This window comes from Pseudophryne corroboree, chromosome 4 (assembly GCF_028390025.1).
Source record: "Pseudophryne corroboree isolate aPseCor3 chromosome 4, aPseCor3.hap2, whole genome shotgun sequence".
Classification (NCBI taxonomy): Eukaryota; Metazoa; Chordata; class Amphibia; order Anura; family Myobatrachidae; genus Pseudophryne; species Pseudophryne corroboree.
The window spans coordinates 777,203,959-777,228,288 of record NC_086447.1 but is presented as its reverse complement, the minus strand read 5'-3'; the positions used below and the strand labels follow the sequence as shown (position 1 = coordinate 777,228,288).

At 46.7% G+C, this 24,330-nt stretch overlaps 1 protein-coding gene across 10 annotated transcripts in view; it reads left to right on the top strand.

Moving 5' to 3' along the window:
• The window catches only part of HHAT (hedgehog acyltransferase), a 1,065,929-nt gene that overhangs the window by 101,981 nt on the left and 939,618 nt on the right, over positions 1-24,330 (top strand). For 8 of the 10 annotated variants that reach the window (XM_063918275.1, XM_063918278.1, XM_063918281.1 and 5 more), the window contains 2 exons: positions 15,163-15,283; positions 23,041-23,108. In XM_063918275.1, coding sequence (XP_063774345.1) covers positions 15,181-15,283; positions 23,041-23,108 — 171 coding nt within the window. In that variant the 5' untranslated portion in view covers positions 15,163-15,180. Of the gene's footprint in view, positions 1-9,147; positions 9,230-15,162; positions 15,284-21,106; positions 21,168-23,040; positions 23,109-24,330 lie in introns of those variants that run through there. The other 2 variants (XM_063918276.1, XM_063918282.1) reach the window with 2 other exon arrangements.

Genomic DNA, 24,330 nt, shown 5'->3' with positions numbered 1-24,330 from the left:
CGGAAGATTTCCATCTGGGCCGTTTTCTCGACTTTCTACAGACAGGAGTGGATATGGGCCTAAAATTAGGCTCCATTAAGGTACAGATTTCGGCCCTGTCTATTTTCTTTCAGAAGGAATTGGCTTCTCTCCCAGAAGTCCAGACTTTTGTAAACTGAGTGCTGCACATCCAGCCTCCTTTTGTGCCCCCAGTGGCACCATGGGACCTTAACGTGGTGTTACGGTTCCTGAAGTCTCACTGGTTTGAACCTCTTCAAACTGTTGAATAAAAATTTCTCACTTGGAAGGTGGTTATGTGGTTGGCCTTGGCATCTGCAAGGCGGGTGTCCAAATTGGCGGCTTTGTCTCACAAGAGCCCCTATTTGATTTTCCATGTGGATAGAGCAGAGTTGAGAACTCGTCCTCAATTTTTGCCTAAGGTGGTTTCTTCATTTCATATGAACCAACCTATTGTGGTGCCTGTGGCTACGGGTGACTTGGAGGATTCCAAGTCCCTGGATGTAGTCAGGGCCTTAAAAATCTATGTAGCCAGGACGGCTCGGGTTAGGAAAACAGAAGCACTGTTTGTCCTGTATGCAGCCAACAAAGTTGGCGCTCCTGCTTCGAAGCAGACTATTGCTCGCTGGATCTGTAACACGATTCAGCAGGTTCATTCTACGGCAGGATTGCCGTTACCAAATTCGGTAAAGGCCCATTCCACTAGGAAGGTGGGCTCTTCTTGGGCGGCTGCCCGAGGCGTCTCGGCTTTACAGCTTTGCCGAGCAGCTACCTGGTCGGGTTCAAATACTTTTGCAAAGTTCTATAAGTTTGATACCCTGGCTGATGAGGACCCTGCGTTTGCTCAATCGGTGCTGCAGAGTCGTCCGCACTCTCCCGCCCGGTCTGGAGCTTTGGTATAAAGCCCATGGTCCTTACGGAGTCCCCAGCATCCTCTAAGACGTAAGAGAAAATAAGATTTTAAACCTACCTGTAAATCTTTTTCTCCTAGTCCGTAGAGGATGCTGGGCGCCCGTCCCAGTGCGGACAAAATCTGCAAGGTTTGTATATAGTTGCTGCTTACATAAGGGTTATGTTACAGTTGAGATCAGTCTTTAGCTGATACTATTTTGTTCATACTGTTAACTGGTTGCGTATATTCCAGGTTATACGGTGTGGATGGTGTGGGCTGGTATGAATCTTGCCCTTAGATTAACAAAATCCTTTCCTCGTATTGTCCATCTCCTCTGGGCACAGTTTTTCTAACTGAGGTCTGGAGGAGGGGCATAGAGGGAGGAGCCAGTGCACACCCATTCTAAAGTTCTTTATAGTGCCCATGTCTCCTGCGGAGCCCGTCTATACCCCATGGTCCTTACGGAGTCCCCAGCATCCTCTACGGACTAGGAGAAAAAGATTTACCGGTAGGTTTAAAATCTTATTATAATATACTGCTCAAAAAAATAAAGGGAACACTAAAATAACACATCCTAGATCTGAATGAATGAAATATTCTTATTAAATACTTTGTTCTTTACATAGTTGAATGTGCTGACAACAAATTCACACAAAAATTATCAATGGAAATCAAATTTATTAACCCATGGAGGTCTGGATTTGGAGTCGCACTCAAAATTAAAGTGGAATAACACAGTACAGGCTGATCCAACTTTTATGTAATGTCCTTAAAACAAGTCAAAATGAGGCTCATTAGTGTGTGTGGCCTCCACGTGCCTGTATGACCACCCTACAACGCCTGGGCATGCTCCTGATGTGGTGGCGGATGGTCTCCTGAGGGATCTCCTCCCAGGCCTGGAGTAAAGCATCTGCCAACTCCTGGACAGTCTGTGGTGCAACGTGGCGTTGGTGGATGGAGCGAGACATGATGTCCCAGATGTGCTCAATTGAATTCAGGTCTGGGGAACGGGCGGGCCAGTCCATAGCGTCAATGCCTTCGTCTTGCAGGAACTGCTGACACACTCCAGCCACATGAGGTCTAGCATTGTCTTGCATTAGGAGGAAACCAGGGCCAACCGCTCCAGCATATGGTCTCACAAGGGGTCTGAGGATCTCATCTCGGTACCTAATGGCGAGCACATGGAGGGCTGTGCGGCCCCCCAAAGAAATGCCACCCCACACCATTACTAACCCACTGCCAAACCGGTCATGCTGGAGGATGTTGCAGGCAGCAGAATGTTCTCCTTGGCGTCTCCAGACTCTGTCACTTCTGTCACATGTGCTCAGTGAGAACCTGTTTTCATCTGTGAATAGCACAGGGCGCCAGTGGCGAATTTGCCAATCTTGGTGTTCTTTGGCAAATGCCAAACGTCCTGCACGGTGTTGGTCTGTAAGCACCTGTGGACGTCGGGCCCTCATACCACCCTCATGGAGTCTGTTTCTGATCGTTTGAGTAGACACATGCACATTTGTGGCTTGCTGGAGGTCATTTTGCAGGGCTCTGGCAGTGCTCCTCCTGTTCCTCCTTGCACAAAGGCGGAGGTAGCGGTCCTGCTGCTGGGTTGTTGCCCTCCTACGGCCTCCTCCACGTCTCCTGATGTACTGGCCTGTCTCCTGGTAGCGCCTCCATGCTCTGGACACTACGCTGACAGACACAGCAAACCTTCTTGCCACAGCTCGCATTGATCTGCCATCCTGGATGAGCTGCACTACCTGAGCCACTTGTTTGGGTTGTAGACTCCGTCTCATGCTACCACTAGAGTGAAAGCACCGCCAGCTTTCAAAAGTGACTAAAACATCAGCCAGAAAGCATAGGAGTTGAGAAGTGGTCTGTGGTCACCACCTGCAGAACAACTCCTTTATTGGGGTGTCTTGCTAATTGCCTATAATTTCCACCTGTTGTCTATTCCATTTGCACAACAGCATGTGAAATTGATTGTCAATCAGTGTTGCTTCCTAATTGTCCAGTTTGATTTCACAGAAGTGTGATTGACTTGGAGTTACATTGTGTTGTTTAAGTGTTCCTTTTATTTTTTTGAGCAGTGTATAATTTTTACAGTATATAGAGTTAGATAGATAGGGCCTAAATCAGTGTTGATTGCAAAAGCAAAATCTTCCCCTAATGGGCAAAACCATGTGCACTGCAGGTGGGGCAGATATAACATGTGCAGAGAGAGTTAAGGTGCATACACACGGTGAGAAATTGACTATCTCCGATTTTGACTTTGCGATTTCCCCTGATCTTTCCGAAGCCCTGAACCACCGACATTGACTATCTTTACTTGAGATTTTGACTATATGAGATTTTGACTAAGTGCAAGGTGTGACTATACTATGTACTAGATTGTACACAATATCGTCAAGATTGACTTGCCTGCGCAGTTTATCTTTTCTTGCGTTACCGACCCCACGGGAGCATGCAGCGGTATCGCAAGCTGTGTACACATAGGCCCTCTTTCCGAGTTGATCTCTCGCTAGCTGCTTTTAGCAGCAGTGCACACGCTAAGCCGCCGCTCTCTGGGAGTATCTTAGCTTAGCTGAAGTGCGAACGAAAGGTTAGCAGAACTGCTCGTAAAAATTTTCATGCAGTTTCTGAGCAGCTCAAAACCTACTCCTACCTTGCGATCACTTCAGTCAGTTTAGTTCCTGCTTTGACCTCACAAATGCCCTGCGTTCGGCCAGCCACTCCCCCGTTTCCCCAGGCACGCCTGCGTTTTTACCTGACACGCCTGTGTTTTTTTAGCACACTCCCAGAAAACGGTCAGTTACCTCCCAGAAACAGCCACTTCCTGTCAATCGCTCACCGATCAACAGAGCGACAGAAAAGCGTCGCTATACCTTGTGTAAAACTGCATAGTTTTGTGTGAAAGTACTTCTCGCATGCGTACTGCGGCCTGTACGCATGCGCAGAAATGCCGCTTTTTCACCTAATCGCCACGCTGCGAACGAAAGCAGCTAGCGATCAACTCGGAATGAGGGCCTTAGTGCGATTTGCACTAACTTTCCCTATGATTTTGTCTATGTAGTTAAAATCGTAAGCACACTTTGCACCGTTTGTATGCACCTTAAGATTTGGGTGGGATGTGTTCAAACTTAAATCTAAATTGCAGTGTACAAATAAAGCAGCCAATATTTACCCTGCACAGAAACAATATAACCCACCCAAATCTAACTCTCTCTGCAAAGGTTATATCTGCCCCCCTGCAGTGCAACATGGTTATTCCCATTAGAGGAAGATTTTGCTTTTGCAATCAACCTTGAATTAGGCCCATAATGCGAGGGGTGTGCACAAGCTGATTGGTTGTGAACTGTAATTTCTGACTAAAGTTCTTGTGAAATGTCAATGCACAGAACCGTATATAAGTAGCACTGCACACCGAAGAAGTCAGCATGGGTGCCCAATCAGCTGACTTGAAAGCAGGAGGCTTGGGTGACATGGTGCCACACATGCTGGCCAGGTTTGGTGGCGGTCGTACAAACTCTGTATGGATCTACAGTCTCGACCAACTGCCAAACAGCCGTTGGCACAGTGGACCCTAGTTAGAGGTGTGATGCCACTGAAGTTTCGAAGAGAGCGCAGTGTCGCCAAGCAAATGGTGTCTGTTCTTCTGGCACAAGACTAGTCATGTAGTCTCTGTATCACTTGTGCAGCGGTTCACTATCACTTGGGACTGGTACGCCAACTAATGCCTGCTGCAAGTGCTATAGATGCCATTTCCAGGTGCAGTCCAAGAATTCACACTTGTGATGTCCTTATCCGTCACGACAATGCAGCTGTACACAAGGCCAGGAAAGTGGTAGATTTTCTGGCCCCTGAACGCATCCAGAAGCTTGGTCCTGTCCTGTACAGTCCAGACCTGGGCCCCTGCGACTTCTTTGTATTCCCACAAATCAAGCGCAAGATGTGTGGGATTCGTTTTGAGTCACCAGAAGCTGCAGTTGAGACCTTCATCCAGCATGTAGAAGACATACCTGCTTTGGACTAGTCAAGCTGCTTCACCAAGGGGTTGAGCATATGCAACTTTGCATAGGTTCATCTGGCAAGTACTTTGAAAAAATGTAATGTTCACTTTATAATTATAATACTTGTTGTGCATCCAGGAACTTATTGCACACCCCTTACGTACACTGAAGTGCCAAAAGTCATGGGATAGGTACCTAGGATCATGAAGGACCCTCACTTGCGAAGTGCTGGAACTCGACGTTGCATTGATTCCAAAAGTGAATGGAAGACCTCTGGAAAGATGTTGGTCCATGCCGTCTGGATAGCTTCCCACAGCTCCCTATATGTAGGTGCAGGATCTTGGGTGCGAATGGACCTCTACACCACATTCCATAAATGCTCGATTGGGTTCATGTCGGGCGAACGTGGTGGCTATACCATTCGTTGGAACTCTCCAGAGTGCTCCTTGAATTAATTCTGGACAACTTGGGACTGATGACATGGTGAATATTCCAATATTCCATTGTGGCGAGTGTGCACAAAGTTCATGAATAGCTACAAATGGTCGCCAAGCACTGTAATGTAGCAGTTACGTTCATGTAACGTGTTCAGAAGGACCATTGACCCAAACCCATGCCTTGTGAAACCCCACACCATTACGGAACCACAACAAGCCTGCATGGTGCATGTTGACAACTGGGGTCCAGGCCTCATGGCATATGTGTCCCGCACTTGAACTTACCATCAGCCCTTAGCAACTGGAATCGTGACTCATTGGAACACACGTCACATGTTGCCGTTACTCCAGGGTCCAATTAGCGACATAACAAGCTCAAACAAGGCTATGTGTCCAGTGTCCTAGAGCTGCACTGACCTGCTGGATATGCATCTGGTACATCCTACATTGAATGTGGATGTTATTTGAGCCAGTGTTGCTTGTCTGTTACCTCGGACTATGCTGGCCACATGCCACTGGTCATGATTATTAAGCACCCGTGGTCGACCACTGCCCTGTCCACGGTGGGTGGAAATGCCTTCCATCAGGTATACACACATGACACCGTAGATCGAAGAATGTTGATTGTCTGCTGCGCTTCAGAATTGGAATGTCCCATACGCCGGGCACCCACTATCATGTCCCGTTTGATCTCCGATAAATCTCATTGCCTTCAAATGAGCAAAGTAGCTGGTTTTCAAGCTGACTCACATGACTATTGGCACATAATTATATGTGTTTTTGTTTTGTTTTTTGGACTTTTTCACCCGCATAGATTTTAGGCATGTAAGTGCTGTACAATTTAGCCAATACCTATAATAGGTTGGAATATGAAACATTAAAAAGGTAATCGTGAAGATTTAAAAAACCAACACTAGATGGTGCCAAATTGAAATACAGTACAGTAAATTATTTTGTAGACTAGAAGTATTTCTTGTAATAATAAGATGACTTTAGCAGTAAGCACTTCAGCACTGCTTTTGAAGACGTTGGATACCGAAGTCTGATTTTTCTTTTTAAGCTACACAATAGTTCATAGATGTAATGTGAAAGCAGATTTGTGAGTTCATTGTACTGTATTCTAGTTAATTAGCGCCTTGAGTCCTGTTGGAGAAAGAGCGCTATATAAATAAAATTATTATTATTATTATTATTATTCAAATGTTACTAGAGGATATATGCGTTTGAGTGTTTTGATAAAGTGTGTTGATAATGGTCAAATACTAGTTATCAATATGACCTAAAGTTTGCTATATTATAAAATCCACTCCATCCTTATACTGTAGGTAGGGAGGCCAATCCCGGGCCGTTTTTTCAATCCCGGGATTCGGGATTGAAAAACGCTCAATCCCGGGATTCCCGGGATCCCGGGATTGCAGTAGGGATCAGTGAAGAAGGGTGTAGGGAGCAGCGCTGGAGGGTAGGTAGCGGTGCGGGAGGGTGTAGGTAGCGGTGTGGGAGGGTGTAGGTAGCGGTGCGGGAGGGTGTAGGTAGCGGTGCGGGAGGGTGTAGGTAGCGGTGCGGGAGGGTGTAGTTAGCGGTGCGGGAGGGTGTAGTTAGCGGGGAGGGTTGGTAGCGGCGCAGGAGGGAGGCTGGATGCAAGTAATACCACTTACTATTAGGTGGGCGGCAGCCATGGACACACTGAACGTGGCGGCATTTCAAATGAAGCGCCGGCCGCCAGCCAACCAGAGCTGGCGGACCGGCAGCCAACCAGAGCTGGCGGACCGGCAGCCAATCAGGGAAGCGGCTGCAGCAGTCGCTCCTGATTGGCTGCCGCTGCTGCGGCAGCTTCCCTGATTGGCTGCCGGTCCGCCAGCTCTGATTGGCTGGCGCCACATTTGAAGTGCCGCCGCGTTGAGCGTTTGTCTATGGCTGCCGCCCGCCTAATTGTAAGTAGTATTACTTACACACCCTCCCTCCCGCACATGCGCAGTGTAATCCCGTGAATCCCGGGATTGGATGCTCCAATCCCGGGATTCAAATCCCGGCATTTTTGGGCCCAAATCCCGGGATCCCGCCGATCCCGGGATTGGCCTCCCTAACTCTAGGTCCTTATGATAATCTATTCATAGGTAGGGGTAGATTTAACAAGCTGTGTTAACTCACTTGCTCCAGATTTACTGATGGCTAAACAGAGATATCACTAATTTTTCCATTGTTACCAGCTTGTGCTGGCGCAGTTCGAATAACCCAAGTTTGTTTAGCCTGCACGTGCGGCCTAACCAGCTCACACAGGCCCAGTGCATAGGAAGAGGAACTGTGTCACCGTTTATGCAGTATAGCTTTAGCAGGTGCAAACTTATGCCCTTATTTATCAATGAGTGATACATTTCACGGTGAGTGATAAATTTCACCAGCCAATCAGCTCCTAACTTCCATGTCACAGGCTGTGTTTGAAAAATGACAGGAGCTGGTTGGCTGGGCAAATTTATCACTAACAGTGAAATTTATCACTCATTGATAAATAAGGGCATTTAATACAAGTGCTAAGCCGTTATGTGTTGATGCAATTACAGAATATGTTTTAGCGCACAGAAAACATCCGTTTTGCTAAATTTCTTCTTATTCTGTTTTTTGTTAGGTGCCCTGATCTGTAAATTGACTTTGGAAATGTGGAAAGTTGGATGCCCTTGAGTAACAAGAACATATTCGGTGTAGGGATCAGTTAGAAAAACCAGTGGCCAGGATCCCGGCCATCGGTATACTGACAGTAGGATCGTGGTCACTGGTATGCCGGCAGGGGGGGTGAGCGCTAGCAAGCCCCTTCCAGGCTCGCTGTTATATTCTCCCTCTATGGGTGTCGTGCACACCCATAAAGGGAGAAAAGCCTGTGGCCCTGGGTGGTATTTCACCGCTAGTCAGGATTCCGGTGTCCCCATTGTGATGTCCTGGATCATGACTAGCGGTATTGTAACTACTTCCCTCGGTATATACAGTACCAGCATAATAATGTCTGCAGAACATCACAGCAGGGACACAATAGGGAGCATAAACAGATACTGATAGCAGTAAGAAAGCACCTCCGCTTTTACTGCCTAGTGTATATTTCCCAGAGATTGTTACATAAACTACAACCACTTCACATACTCTAACGCCTGTTATAACTAGGGGGCCCCCAAAATGCTGAGTGAGTGGCGTAATGTCACTCATCCAAGGTTTTCAATGCCTCTGGCCGGACCTGCACATTGGCGAGAATTACGTTAGAGCCATGCGGCAATTGTTACTGGGCACCTCCCTGGACTGCAAAGCAAAATGTGTGTGGTTTCTGTGAGTTCTGAGGAAGCGTTCAGGAAGACGGCAACTCGCAGCCATTACTTTTAGTTTAATTGCCCCACAGAGAAAACTTAGGAAGAGATCATGTTACTTCCCAGATCTTGATGAAACCCCGTTATTTTCTTGTCCATAGTCCATACTGTGGCACTGTTTATTTTCAGTCTAACCTGCTGCAGTGTGTTTCCTTCCTGCTGCACCCATCCCACTCATGTCATCCTACTGTTCCATTCTCTCCCACACCTACACATTTTCCACTTCATTTGTATGCCGAATCCCTTTCCCCATCTCCATCTTTTCTACCTGTTTTCCATCTTGTGGACTTAATTCAGTTACATTCTCTTGCTGGCACTTGTCATGCAGGATTAAGCACCTTGGTGTCACAGACCTGGCAGCCACCATTAGATGTACACGCTGCACTCAGTACAGCTGCTCACTGCCTGGTAGGGGAACATGTACAGTCATTTATTCATTTCTCTCTGTCATTTACTTTTTTCCATTAAAGTGCATCTCCTGGAGGCAGCTAAAAATGAGAATGCAGCATATTGGGTTCTCTGCGTGGAACAACTTCCGAAGCCTAAAGCCAGGTACTGATGTGTCCTCTTACATCTTTGCTTAATGTGCTACAAATCACGTTACACATAACGCGTGAGTGTCATGTGACTCGGTAGCGTCTTTTTTTGCATTTTTTTCAGCGAACATGCGTCTTCTACTGATTAAAATGATATGCTGCATGTCTATATTCTGTGTGTAATTGCGACTGTATTACACACAGAATATAGGCAGAAGCTTGTGCGTCCTATTGGACTACTGTGCATCTAAGACGCATTTTTGCAGAAAAAACGGCAAAAAAGACGCTCGCGCTACCTAGTCCCACCACGGCATGGCGCGACTCCAAGGGCTATTTTTTGTGATTCCAGCAAAGATGTACGAGGACACATCTGTACACACTAAGGGGGTCATTCTGAGTTGATCGCTCGCTAGCAGTTTTTAGCAGCCGTGCAAACACTAAGCCGCTGTCCACTGGGAGTGTATTTTAGCTTAGCAGAAGTGCCAACGGTTCTATCGCAGAGCAGCTACAAATTTATTTTGTGCAGTTTCAGAGTAGCTCAAAACCTACTCAGCGCTTGCAATCACTTCAGACCATTCTGTTCCAGATTTGATGTCACAAACACGCCCTGCGTTCGTCCAGCCACGCCTGCGTTCGTCCAGCCACGCCTGCGTTCGTCCAGCCACGCCTGCGTTCGTCCAGCCACGCCTGCGTTTTTCCAGCCACGCCTGCGTTTTTCCAGCCACGCCTACGTTTTTCCAAACACTCCCTGAAAAACGGTCAGTTGCCACCCAGAAACGCCCACTTCATGTCAATCACTCTGCGGCAGCCAGTGCGACTGAAATGCATCGCTAGACCCTGTGTAAAACTACATTGGTCGTTGTACTCGTATGTCGCGCGTGCGCATTGCGCTACATACGCAGAACTGCCGTTTTTTTTGCACGATCGCTGCACAGCGAACAAATGCAGCTAGCAATCAACTAGGAATCACCCCCTAAATGATGTGTGTACCCGGCCGATGGCACGACCGATATAACTATATATTGGTCTTGCTGTGCAGACTGGACAATATATCCCTCATTCCCCTGCATCTGGGCATTGCCAGGATCGTCCCATCGGGCTTGCAGCATGCTCAACGGGGCGAGCCAGCAAACGACCCACGGGATTGTGCTGTAGTGGGTACACCCTAGACAATGTGCCCTATATGATGGTCTGATCCACCAAATCGCACGACATATCGCCTAGTGTGTATACAGCTTTAGATTTTCTACTAAGCTCCTGAGTACCGCCAATTGATAGTTGAGTGTTTGTATGGATGTATATACAAGGAGCTTTTATTCAGTTAGAGACCCTTTTTCTCGTCTGTTAAATTAATCTGTTTTTGGCTGATAGCAATAGGGGGAATTCAAATGTTTTACTACCTGGCTGCGCCCATCTAAAGTGACGGGACATCACTGGGCGCAATTCAATTGTTCTTATGTGTGTGTTGATTGCGCCCATAAAACAAGTGCTGGGCGTGACAAGAAAAGTGCTGTTTGGGCACCCAAAAAGGTCACTTCACTCATTTCAGCTTGCCAGCACTGGGGACGGCGAGCTGAAATGCCGGCTGCTTTTTGCGCCCAAACAGAGCAACAATTGAATTGCTCCGTCGGGCACCATCAAGTGGCTGCTGGTGCATAAAACAATTGAATTTCCCCATGTATCTCTAATTGTATCTAGTTTGCTCTGCTATTTTTCTTCATTACTGGTTTTAATTGTAGTTATATTTTGGTTCTAACTCGGTGTCCGAACATACAATTTTGCAAAGCAAAATAAACCAAGCAGATTTATGATGTCTGTATAAACCAACTTACATAAGACTATCTAGTGTCACTATCCAGGCATTAAACTTGATAAATGTATGTATCCTGTGTGATGTGAAATCAATCAGCAACCAATCATAATCTCAGGAGGGAGCCGCAACGGTGAGAGCAGTTAGGCAGGAGTGCTAAGACAACTGTCATCATGCTGGATGTGCCCGCTAAGCAGTTTGCCTGCATTTGTGTTCTCTCTCTTCAATATTCCCTATTTCACTGTATAAAAAAGTTCCATCAAAACTGCCTCCCATTTGTGATTGTAAGACTCCAGAATGCCAAGGGGACGCTAGTAGACAAAGCACATAATGGATACGGCAGTACTTCTACAGCTAAGGCCTAATGTAATAGCCCACTATTTGCTTCAGCCGGCACAATTCCAATGAGATAGTCACTAGATTTAAAGCAGCAATTATTCTAAAAGCAAAACTAACCGGGTTTTGCCTTTAAATTAATTTGCGCTTTAAATCGTTCTTGCTCCCACAAATCGTGGGCTCTTACATTTGGCCCTTTGTGTATTTCAGTAGGTGTACAGATGGAGCCTCCGTTATCTTTGCTGTTTCTCCGCCTAAACGGAGGTTTAGTCACACCTAGGCGATAGCTTAGGTTGCTGAGTTTATGCACAGACAGGCACGTTGAGGCACGACTACATACTCAGCATGCAAGAGACATCTCTACCACTGGGTGGCTAATGCTCCACTAATCCAGTACTTTAGAGCGAATAGCGGCAGATTGATCTACAAGCTCTGGCAAAGGGTCAGTGACATCTGTAATGTTAATGTGCTGTATACTGTACACACAGACCAATGGCCAGACGGAGAGTCAATAAAAAAAAAATAGTTTACACCGACGCAAACAAACGTGTTAAAACACTTATCCATTGCCATGTTGCTGTATGTGAGCGTCCAAGTCCCATATACAGAGCATACGCAACTAATGTGTAAAAGCAATAATGTAGTTGATTGACGTAAAAGTATGTACTGTGTTCTGAAATATGAGCGTCCAAGTCCTTTTAATGGCATACACGAACACCAATGGGGAGGGATCACTGCTTACAGTACATTTACACATGAGCCAGTCTATTTATCATGAGGCGTCGTGCCCAAGTGGTGAAGTGTGCCGCTTCCCATGCTAAGAGTCCCGGGTTCGATTCCAACAGTGCGAGTGCATGTTTGTTTTTTCCTGACACTTTTTAAATTTCCTGTTATGTAAGCCCTCAGCTATGGAGCCAGAGATGGCATCAGTTTTGCAAAAGTCAGGACAATGCTGAAGGAGCGTCTCAATACCCTAGTTATATTACACAGGAGCAAAAGGGATAATGCACATTACGATACACCAGATTCAATCGCATAGCATGTTGACAACGTGGCTGCCGCCCATGACCCTGCTCCTCTCGGAAGCCCTCAGCTCTGGAGCCAGCGACGGCATCAAATTTGCAAGAGTCAGGGCAATGCTGAAGGAGCATCTGAATCCCCTAGCTAAAAAACACAGGGAAGATAGGTCCCGTAGACATATCAATAAATATAAAGTGTGTATCCTGACGCAACTAACTGTTTGAGCAACACAGCACTGTACTGTAGTTAATCGACGTTAGAGATTCTGTGTTGTACTGTATGAGAAGGGATCTACTACCATTTACACAAGAGATCATGTCTATACAGTACTGTTGTTGTCAGTTTATTGTAACCTGACCTCCCTCACTGTCTGTGACATTAGCAGACTCCTAGGGGAGCAAGGGGTCACGGGCAGCAGCCATTTTGTCAACTTGCTATGCAATCAAGTCTGGTGTATTGTAATGTGCATAGAGCTCGCTCGCTTATCCCTATCTCCCCTGTGTATTTCAGCTAGGGGATTCAGATGCTCCTTCAGCATTGCCCTGTAGCCTGCAAAACCTATGCTGTCGCTCGCTCCATAGCTGAGGGCTTCCATGAGGCAAGGGATCACGGGTGGTGTAACGGACGCAGTCCCAGCTGGCTCTTGAGGAGTACTTTTTGCCAGCCTGTTTCTGGATTCAGTGCGTTAGTGTAAAGAGACAGGACAGAACTGTGTTATCACCTATACAGCATGCTGCCTGGATTCCCAATAGAAATGGACATCACATATTATTGTGAAACATCATCCCTCTGTTATACTGTATGTGTTTGTGTTTATCAGGGAATAATATCTCTAGCCTGATGTTTTGTACAGAATGCATATGAAGATGTGTATATATATATATATATATATATATATATATATGATTGTATTGTGTTGTGTTATTATATTGTACAGTTATATTTTATATGTTATATTTGGACTATGCGGTTTATTTGGTTATACTGTGTTCAATGTGTGTAGTTGTTTATAGGAATAGTTATCTGCCAGAGGATTTCACAGACAAATAGCAGCTGGAATACCTTGTCTGCTATAAAGGGGATCAATCTGGTGGTGAATGGACACTATCTGATGATACTTGGAGGAGGGATAACCTAATTAGCATCCATTGTTCTTTTAGTAGGCATGTATAGACATGTTACAGGACAACAGCAGGTGTTACCCTGCGATGAACCTGGCCTTTTCCCAGCCATATCCACCCCTTACTCTGCAGCTCCAATAAGCAGAGAGCACCACGTCTTGGACAGCCCTGGAAGGCAGGTCTACACCTAGAGGAATTGGTGGGATTTTTAAAAGAGAGAGACATCTGCACAGAAAGGCAGAGAGAGTGCATGGAAGTTCCTGGCCTGAGAGGAGTGATGTGTTTGGCTTCTGAAAGCTACTGGTAAGGTAGTGCTGCCAGTGTGCTGAGGCCTAGAAGCATTGTTGGGATCCGCTGGTTTCAAGAGGCTACTGGACGTGCACTGAGGGAGAGATCTACACAGAAGGACAGAGAGAGTGGATGTATCTCTGGAGTGGAGACACTGACTAGGCATTGCGTTGCTGTCCGTGGCAAAGGGCACTGTGTGAGCTGGTATCCCAGACCAGGGGACACAGAACTACTGCTGGCATGTGACATCAGGAGACTGTAATTCTAAACTACTGTGGGGACTTAGTAAGTAAGATACCATCCTGGCTTGTAATTAATAATGTTATTGTGTACTGTGTGTGTATATTTACAATAAAGGGCAGTTGCCACTTTACTAAAATGTTTACATGAGTGATCTGAGAATCCGTATCCTCACAGGTGGTAGCCATTTCAATCGAGTCTGGCCTGCTACAGTATTGTATGTGTACCATATGGCGCATAGATCTCGCTTATCCTCATAGCCGCTGTGTATTTTAGATATGCTCCTGTAGCTTTGCCCTGCTTTATGTAAAACTTGTGTGCACACTTCTATTGAATGTGAAGGTATATTACAATAGATACAAAAAGAAAAAATTAATACAGTGTCTGAAAAAAAATTAACATGCATTCGCACTTTGGGAATCGAACCCGGTACTCTAAGCATAGGAAGCGGCACACTTCACCACTTGGACATGTCGCCGCATGACAGATGCATAAGCCCATTGGTTTTGATTATGCCGTAATGGCTATGGGATTCGGACACTCACATATCCCTAACATCAGTAGACCATACCTGTAACGCGTTCGTTTGCATCTGTATACACTACTATTTTTATGTATTGATTTCGGGACTTGGAGGTTTACATATTCCTAATGTCAATGGACTGTACTGTGGATTTATCAAGTTCCTTTGCGGCTGTATATACTGTACTACTGTATTTGCGTCTGTACACTGTAATATACTGTATGACATACTGTAGCATATTGTAGAGTAATGAGACGCACCAGTAAAGTAGTTCTTACGCTGTAGTTCAGTATTGTATTTTAATGGAGACCACACACATGCACAATGGTGATTTTAAAAAGCAACATCTGGTGGATGTTTGCAGGTATAAAACATAAAGGTAACGCCAAACGCTCTGTTTGCCTCCCTACGACTAGGCAAGCCTCCTTGCGCCCAGGCCCAGTTTCTTTAGGTAAGGGAATCTCACAGGTTTATTCTGCCAGGTAAGCATTCCCCTTTAAATGAACGTATAAACAAAAAGACATGGAGCCGAAGGAGACCTTCATTAATACAAGTGGTTGGTTAAAAATATGTATGGACACCGTAAATAATAATATATACTTTTCTTACAGACTCCCTCCTGCATCTCCATGAAACAACACCCGCTGCCCAAATGGGAATACTACGTCTACTTACTGCTCTCACTGGGAATTCACTTCTATTCATTTTACCAGGTCTACTTGTCTTCGAGAGGTAAGTTTCAGAATTGATCAATGACTTATATGGGGGAATGTAGCTTTCAAAGTTTGGTGATATCAGAGAGGTGTGTAATCCCCCCTCATGAAGAATTATGTCCAATATCACTGTATGTACCACACAAAAACCTTCCTTTCTCTGACGTCCTAGTGGATGCTGGGGACTCCGTAAGGACCATGGGGAATAGACGGGCTCCGCAGGAGACTGGGCACACTATAAGAAAGATTTGGTACTACCTGGTGTGCACTGGCTCCTCCCTCTATGCCCCTCCTCCAGACCTCAGTTAGATTTCTGTGCCCGGCCGAGCTGGATGCACACTAGGGGCTCTCCTGAGCTCCTAGAAAGAAAGTATATGTTAGGTTTTTTATTTTACAGTGAGACCTGCTGGCAACAGGCTCACTGCAACGAGGGACTAAGGGGAGAAGAAGCGAACCTACCTGCTTGCAGCTAGCTTGGGCTTCTTAGGCTACTGGACACCATTAGCTCCAGAGGGATCGACCGCAGGACCCGTCCTTGGTGTTTGTTCCCGGAGCCGCGCCGCCATCCCCCTTACAGAGCCAGAAGCAAGAAGATGGTCCGGAAAATCGGCGGCAGAAGACTTCAGTCTTCACCAAGGTAGCGCACAGCGCTGCAGCTGTGCGCCATTGCTCCTCATACACACTTCACACTCCGGTCACTGAGGGTGCAGGGCGCTGGGGGGGGGCGCCCTGAGCAGCAATAAAATCACCTTGGCTGGCAAAATAACCACAATATATAGCCCCAGAGGCTATATATGTGGTAATTACCCCTGCCAGAATACAGAAAAAAGCGGGAGAAAAGTCTGCCGAAAAAGGGGCGGAGCCATCTCCCTCAGCACACTGGCGCCATTTCTCCCTCACAGTTCCGCTGGAAGGAAGCTCCCTGACTCTCCCCTGCAGTCTACACTACAGAAAAAGGTAAAAAAGAGAGGGGGGGCACAAAATTGAGGCGCAGTAAATATTATAGCAGCTATAGGGGACATAATTCAGTTAGTCCCTGCATTATATAGCGCTCTGGTGTGTGCTGGCATACTCTCTCTCTGTCTCCCCAAAGGGCTTTTGTGGGGTCCTGTCTCCTTTAAGAGCATTCCCTGTGTGTGTGTGTGCGGTGTGTCGGTACGGCTGTCGACATGTTTGATGAGGAGACTTATGTGGAGGTGGAGCAGATGCCTATAAATGTGATGTCACCCCCTGCGGGGCAGACACCTGAGTGGATGGACTTATGGAAGGAATTACGTGCAAGTGTCGACTCCTTACATAAAAAATTTGACGACATGCCAAATGCGGGACAGCCGGCTTCTCAGCTCATGCCTGCCCAGGCAATTCAAAGGCCATCAGGGGCTATAAAACGCCCACTACCTCAGATGGCAGACACAGATGTCGACACGGATACTGATACCAGTGTCGACGACGACGAGTCAAATTTAATGTCCACTAGGGCCGTTCGTTGCATGATTGAGGCAATGAAAGAGGTTTTACACATTTCTGATATGAACCCAGGTACCTCAAAAAAGGGTATTATGTTTGGGGAGAAAAAACTACCAATAGTTTTTTTCCCCCATCTGAAGAATTAAATGAAGTGTGTGAAGAAGCGTGGGCTTTCCCTGATAAAAAATTGGTGATTTCAAAAAAATTACTAATGGCGTTCCCTTTCTCGCCAGGGGATAGGTCACGTTGGGAAACTCCCCCTAGGGTGGATAAAGCGCTCACACGTTTGTCTAAAAAGGTGGCACTACCGTCTCCGGATACGGCCGCCCTAAAGGAACCTGCTGATAGAAAGCAGGAGGCTATCCTAAAGTCTATATATACACACACTGGTGTGATACTGAGACCAGTTATTGCTTCAGCGTGGATGTGCAGTGCTGCTGCTGCTTGGTCAGATTCCCTGTCGGAAAATATTGACACCCTAGACAGGGACACTATATTGCTAACCGTAGAGCATATAAAAGACTCAGTCTTGTACATGAGAGATGCACAGAGGGAGATCTGCCGGCTGGCATCTAGAATAAGTGCATTGTCCATTTCTGCTAGGAGAGGCTTATGGACTCGGCAGTGGACAGGGGATGCAGATTCTAAAAGGCACATGGAAGTTTTGCCTTATAAGGGTGAGGAGTTATTCGGGGATGGTCTCTCAGACCTTGTTTCCACAGCAACAGCTGGGAAGTCAGCATTTTTGCCCCATGTCCCCTCACAGCCTAAGAAAGCGCCGTATTATCAGGTACAGTCCTTTCGACCCCAGAAAAACAGGCGGGGAAAAGGCGGGTCCTTTCTGTCTAGAGGCAGAGGAAGGGGGAAAAAGCTGCACCACGCAGCAGGTTCCCAGGAACAAAAGTCCTCCCCCGCTTCTTCCAAATCCGCCGCATGACGGTGGGGCTCCACAGGCGGAGCCAGGTACGGTGGGGGGCCGCCTCAAAAATTTCAGCGATCAGTGGGTTCGCTCACGGGTGGATCCCTGGATCCTTCAAGTAGTATCTCAGGGGTACAAGCTGGAATTCGAGGCGCCTCCCCCCCGCCGTTTCCTCAAATCGGCCTTACCGACAACTCCCTCGGGCAGGGAGGCTGTACTAGAGGCAATTCACAAGCTGTATTCCCAGCAGGTGATAGTCAAAGTACCCCTACTTCAACAAGGACGGGGTTACTATTCCACACTGTTTGTGGTACCGAAACCGGACGGTTCGGTGAGACCCATTTTAAATTTGAAATCCTTGAACACATACATAAAAAGATTCAAGTTCAAGATGGAATCGCTCAGGGCGGTTATTGCAAGCCTGGACGAGGGGGATCGCATGGTATCCCTGGACATCAAGGATGCTTACCTGCATGTCCCAATTTACCTTCCTCACCAGGAGTACCTCAGATTTGTGGTACAGGATTGCCATTACCAATTCCAGACACTACCGTTTGGACTGTCCACGGCACCGAGAGTGTTTACCAAGGTAATGGCAGAAATGATGATACTCCTTCGAAAAAAGGGAGTTTTAATTATCCCGTACTTGGACGATCTCCTAATAAAGGCGAGGTCCAGGGAGCAGTTATTGGTCGGAGTAGCACTATCTCGGGAAGTGCTACAACAGCATGGCTGGATTCTAAACATTCCAAAGTCACAACTGGTTCCTTCCACACGCTTACTGTTCCTGGGGATGATTCTGGACACAGAACAGAAAAAAGTGTTTCTCCCGCAGGAAAAAGCCAAGGAGCTGTCATCTCTAGTCAGAAACCTAAAACCAAAACGGGTATCGGTGCATCACTGCACACGAGTCCTGGGAAAAATGGTGGCTTCATACGAAGCAATTCCGTTCGGCAGGTTCCATGCAAGGACCTTCCAGTGGGACCTCTTGGACAAGTGGTCAGGATCGCATCTTCAGATGCATCAACTGATAACCCTGTCTCCAAGGACCAGGGTGTCTCTACTGTGGTGGCTGCAGAGTGCTCATCTTCTAGAGGGCCGCAGATTCGGCATACAGGACTGGGTCCTGGTGACCACGGATGCCAGCCTTCGGGGCTGAGGCGCAGTCACACAGGGAAGAAATTTCCAGGGACTTTGGTCAAGTCAGGAGTCGTCCCTACACATAAACATTCTGGAACTGAGGGCCATTTACAATGCCCTAAGTCAGGCAAGGCCCCTGCTTCAAAACCAGCCGGTTCTAATCCAATCAGACAACATCACGGCAGTCGCCCATGTAAACCGACAGGGCGGCACAAGAAGCAGGGTGGCGATGGCAGAAGACACAAGGATTCTCCGATGGGCGGAAAATCACGTACTAGCACTGTCAGCAGTGTTTATTCCGGGAGTGGACAACTGGGAAGCAGACTTCCTCAGCAGACACGACCTACACCCGGGAGAGTGGGGACTTCATCCAGAAGTCTTCCTACTGTTGGTAAACCGTTGGGAAAGACCACAGGTGGACATGATGGCGTCCCGCCTCAACAAAAAGCTAAAGAGATATTGCGCCAGGTCAAGGGACCCTCAGGCGATAGCTGTGGACGCTCTAGTGACACCGTGGGTGTACCAGTCGGTTTATGTGTTCCCTCCTCTGCCTCTCATACCAAAGGTACTGAGAATAATAAGAAGGCGAGGAGTAAGAACGATACTCGTGGTTCCGGATTGGCCAAGAAGAGCTTGGTACCCGGAACTTCAAGAAATGTTATCAGAGGACCCATGGCCTCTACCGCTCAGACAGGATCTGCTACAGCAGGGGCCCTGTCTGTTCCAAGACTTACCGCGGCTGCGTTTGACGGCATGGCGGTTGAATTCCGGATCCTAAAGGAAAAGGGCATTCCGGAGGAAGTCATTCCTACGCTGATGAAAGCCAGGAAAGAAGTAACCGCAAACCATTATCACCGCATTTGGCGAAAATATGTTGCGTGGTGTGAGGCCAGGAAGGCCCCTACAGAGGAATTTCAGCTGGGTCGTTTTCTGCACTTCCTACAGTCAGTAGTGACTATGGGCCTAAAATTAGGTTCCATTAAGGTCCAGATTTCGGCTCTGTCGATTTTCTTCCAGAAAGAACTGGCTTCACTGCCTGAAGTTCAGACTTTTGTAAAGGGAGTGCTACATATTCAGCCCCCTTTTGTGCCTCCTGTGGCACCTTGGGATCTCAATGTGGTGTTGAGTTTCCTAAAATCACATTGGTTTGAACCACTTAAGTGGTCATGTTATTGGCCTTGGCTTCGGCCAGGCGTGTGTCAGAATTGGCGGCTTTGTCATGTAAAAGCCCTTATCTGATTTTCCATATGGATAGGGCAGAATTGAGGACTCGTCCCCAGTTTCTCCCTAAGGTGGTATCAGCTTTTCACTTGAACCAACCTATTGTGGTGCCTGCGGCTACTAGGGACTTGGAGGATTCCAAGTTACTGGACGTAGTCAGGGCCTTGAAGATTTATGTTTCCAGGACGGCTGGAGTCAGGAAAACTGACTCGCTTTTTATCCTGTATGCACCCAACAAAATAGGTGCTCCTGCTTCTAAGCAGACTATTGCTCGCTGGATTTGTAGCACAATTCAGCTGGCGCATTCTGCGGCTGGATTGCCGCATCCTAAATCAGTGAAAGCCCATTCCACGAGGAAGGTGGGCTCATCTTGGGCGGCTGCCCGAGGGGTCTCGGCTTTACAACTTTGCCGAGCTGCAACTTGGTCAGGGGCAAACACGTTTGCTAAATTCTACAAATTTGATACCCTGGCTGAGGAGGACCTTGAGTTCTCTCATTCGGTGCTGCAGAGTCATCCGCACTCTCCCGCCCGTTTGGGAGCTTTGGTATAATCCCCATGGTCCTTACGGAGTACCCAGCATCCACTAGGACGTCAGAGAAAATAAGAATTTACTCACCGGTAATTCTATTTCTCGTAGTCCGTAGTGGATGCTGGGCGCCCATCCCAAGTGCGGATTGTCTGCAATACTTGTATATAGTTATTGCCTAACTAAAGGGTTATTGTTGAGCCATCTGTTGAGAGGCTCAGTTATATTTCATACTGTTAACTGGGTTTAATATCACGAGTTATACGGTGTGATTGGTGTGGCTGGTATGAGTCTTACCCGGGATTCAAAATCCTTCCTTATTGTGTCAGCTCTTCCGGGCACAGTATCCTAACTGAGGTCTGGAGGAGGGGCATAGAGGGAGGAGCCAGTGCACACCAGGTAGTAACAAATCTTTCTTATAGTGTGCCCAGTCTCCTGCGGAGCCCGTCTATTCCCCATGGTCCTTACGGAGTCCCCAGCATCCACTACGGACTACGAGAAATAGAATTACCGGTGAGTAAATTCTTATTTTCCTTTCTTCCCTCCCTCCCTCTCAAAAACAATGGAGAAAAAGTATAACAACTGTGACTCTGCCTAGACCAGGCCGTCCTTCAAAGCTTAATGTCCCGGTAAGAAGAGCTGTACTAAGAAAGGCCAATGGCAACTGTAAAGAGCTACAATCTTCCATGACAGAGATGGGAGTTAGTGGGCATGGGACAACAGTAGCACACATGCTTCATATTGGGTTATGGGGGTAATTCCAAGTTGATCGCAGCAGGAAATTTTTTAGCAGTTGGGCAAAACCATGTGCACTGCAGGGGAGGCAGATATAACATGTGCAGAGAGAGTTAGATTTGGGTGGGTTATTTTGTTTTTGTGCAGGGTAAATACTGGCTGCTTTATTTTTACACTGCAATTTAGATTGCAGATTGAACACACCACACCCAAATCTAACTCTCTCTGCACATGTTATATCTGCCCCCCACCTGCAGTGCACATGGTTTTGCCCAACTGCTAAAAAATTTCCTGCTGCGATCAACTTGGAATTACCCCCTATATGCGAGGCCCGCAAGAAGAAAGCCCTTGTTGGAACAAACTTGCATCAAAGCCCAACTACAGTCTGCCAAAGACACGTGGGAGACATGACCAAGTGGAGAAAAATTCTATGTTCTGAGGAGACCAAAATGTAACTCTTCGGTCACAATGCTCAGTGCTATGCATGGGGCATACCGAACATTGCACATCACAGTGATAACACCATCCCTACAGTGACACCTGGTGGTGGCAGCATCATCATGTTATGAGGCTGCTTCTCTGTGGCATGAACTGGAAAGCTTTTCAAATTATAAGGGAAAATAGACCGAGCAATGTACAGAGGAAGCCTGCAGGAAAACCTGCTACATGCTGCTTGGATTATGGAGAAGATTTAGCTTCCACTTTGACAATGACCCAAAGTATACATCACTGGAGGGGCTTAACACCAAAAAGGCTAATGTCCTGTAGTGGTCTAGTCTAAGCTCAGATCTCAATCCAAATATCATCCAACCTGATCGAGTGTGAGCAATTTTGGCAAGAAGAATAAGGTAAAATTTCAGTGTCTAGATGCAGAGTCTGATTAAGGGTTCTCCCCCTGTAATGCTGCTAAACCCAGAGCACTTTCGTGCGTGCTTGGGAAATCTCCTTTCATGCTGTACATGTGCCAGTACGAAGGTAACACAACTGATGTGTTTGACAGTGGCATCTAATGATGCTCTCCAGGCTACCCAAATGGTGACGTAGTCCAATGTACATGAAGTAAAGGTTTTAGTAAGTTACATAGTCACATCAGCACAGCCATCTGACAGTCACATGAAGAACTTTTCCCTCCACACATGGGGGCAAATGTAATAGGGTCCGAGTTTGTCAGAGGTGCGGGATGCTGGCCAATCTTGGACATTTTTTTTTAAAGCGGCAGTCATTTACAAGGCATGGTTTTTCTTTGTTAATGATTGCCACTTTGACCAAGATCGACCGGCATCCCGCATCTCCGGCAAACTCTGTCTTTATTTACATATGCCCCCTGAGACGCATGGATAAGTAAAAAATGCTTTGCTCCTCCTGCCAGCATTGAGTGAAATAAGTTTTATTATGATTCCCTAGCTGTCTCCTGTGTGGCTCCCCCACCAAGTCCCGGTACCCTAGGCTGCAGCCTAGTCAACCTAATGGTTAATTAGGCTCTCTCTAGAGACATACGTTTACCTATTTAATCTCTTGAGTTAATCCATTCTCGCCCCATGTTGTAGTATAGCAAAATGAGAAAACAGTCAGTGTATATAAATTTGAATTACTAAATTGAATTACTGTAAATTTGTATTAATTTAATTAGTCCAGTCCTATTTATGGATCTTTCTAGTCCTGGCCACGCCCCACAGTGACATCATACATTGTCTTCAGTGAGATCACATATTTCTTATCACTTCATAAGAGAATCCCATTGATAATTATTGCAACCTACTTCTACAGAACATGAAAAGGACCTCGAGGAAGAAGTTGGTCTGGAAAGAGATTCTTTATTCTGGGACTTAAAAAAGGTAATTTTCTTTGACATTTCAATACCTTTTTTTGTTTTGTTTTATGTGGACAAACATGGAAGCAACTAAATATAAATTTATATACAAGTGCTACTGGCCTAGTGCACTAGGTCAGTTAAGTCAGATGTCACTGCTTAAGGAAATGTTAAGGGCCACATACACTAGAACGATAATTCCCGATTTCATCCAATTTCGGGCATTCAGGCCGCTATATCGGGTGAAATCGGGCATTTTGGATGTGTTTCCGATCTGATGCGCGTTCCTGTGAGGGACGGATAAGCTCCCCTAGATCGTTAGTGCTGCACTCGTGATATGTTGGTTCCCGCAGGCATTGCTGGATCGCATACGATATATCGCATGCAAATGTACCAAATTGTATGGAATCGTATGGAACCACTCCCTTCCCGGGAGAGTTCAAGGGAAATCGCCTCCGACTTCAGCCTCAGACATATCGTTGTAGTGTATGGGGCCCTTAACTGTTGTGGATTACACAACCCTCCCCTCTAACTTCTTTTTCTCCCTCAGGGTACACAGTAGTATCCACAGGATATACATTGGGATATGAGGTAGCGTCATGTGGATTGGTACCAATTGATCAAAACTTTCGGCCTCCCAGAATGCAACGGGCTAGTCTCCTATATCAACGCCTCCTGGATCAGGCAATTAAATTTCTCATACGTCCTAGAGGATGCTGGGTACTCCAAAAGGACCATGGGGTATAGACGGGATCCGCAGGAGACATGGGGACTCTATAAGACTTTGAATGGGTGTGAACTGGCTCCTCCCTCTCTGCCCCTCCTCCAGACTCCAGTTAGACTCTGTGCCCAGAGAGACTGGACACACACTAGGAGAGCTCTCCTGAGTTTCTCTTAAAAGACTTTATGTTAGGTTTGCTACAGATGTAGCCACCTTTATCTTGAGTGGCCGCGGCGGTTGTCCCGTTCGACCATACGCAGCGTACTGTGGCGTAGCGAGGCGCGCCTAGCCACAGAGAGGCTATCTAATCGCACGGAGACAGACATTTGACGTTTGGCGTTACCTTTACGTGTAATACCTGCGATCAGCCACCAGATGTCGCTTTTTACAATCACCACTGCGCATGCGTGTGGTCTCCCGTAAAATACAATACTGACATACATAATAAGGACTACTTTACTAAGGCGTCTCATTACGCTGCATACAGCAAATACTGTACTCATTACGCTGCATTATTTAATACAGT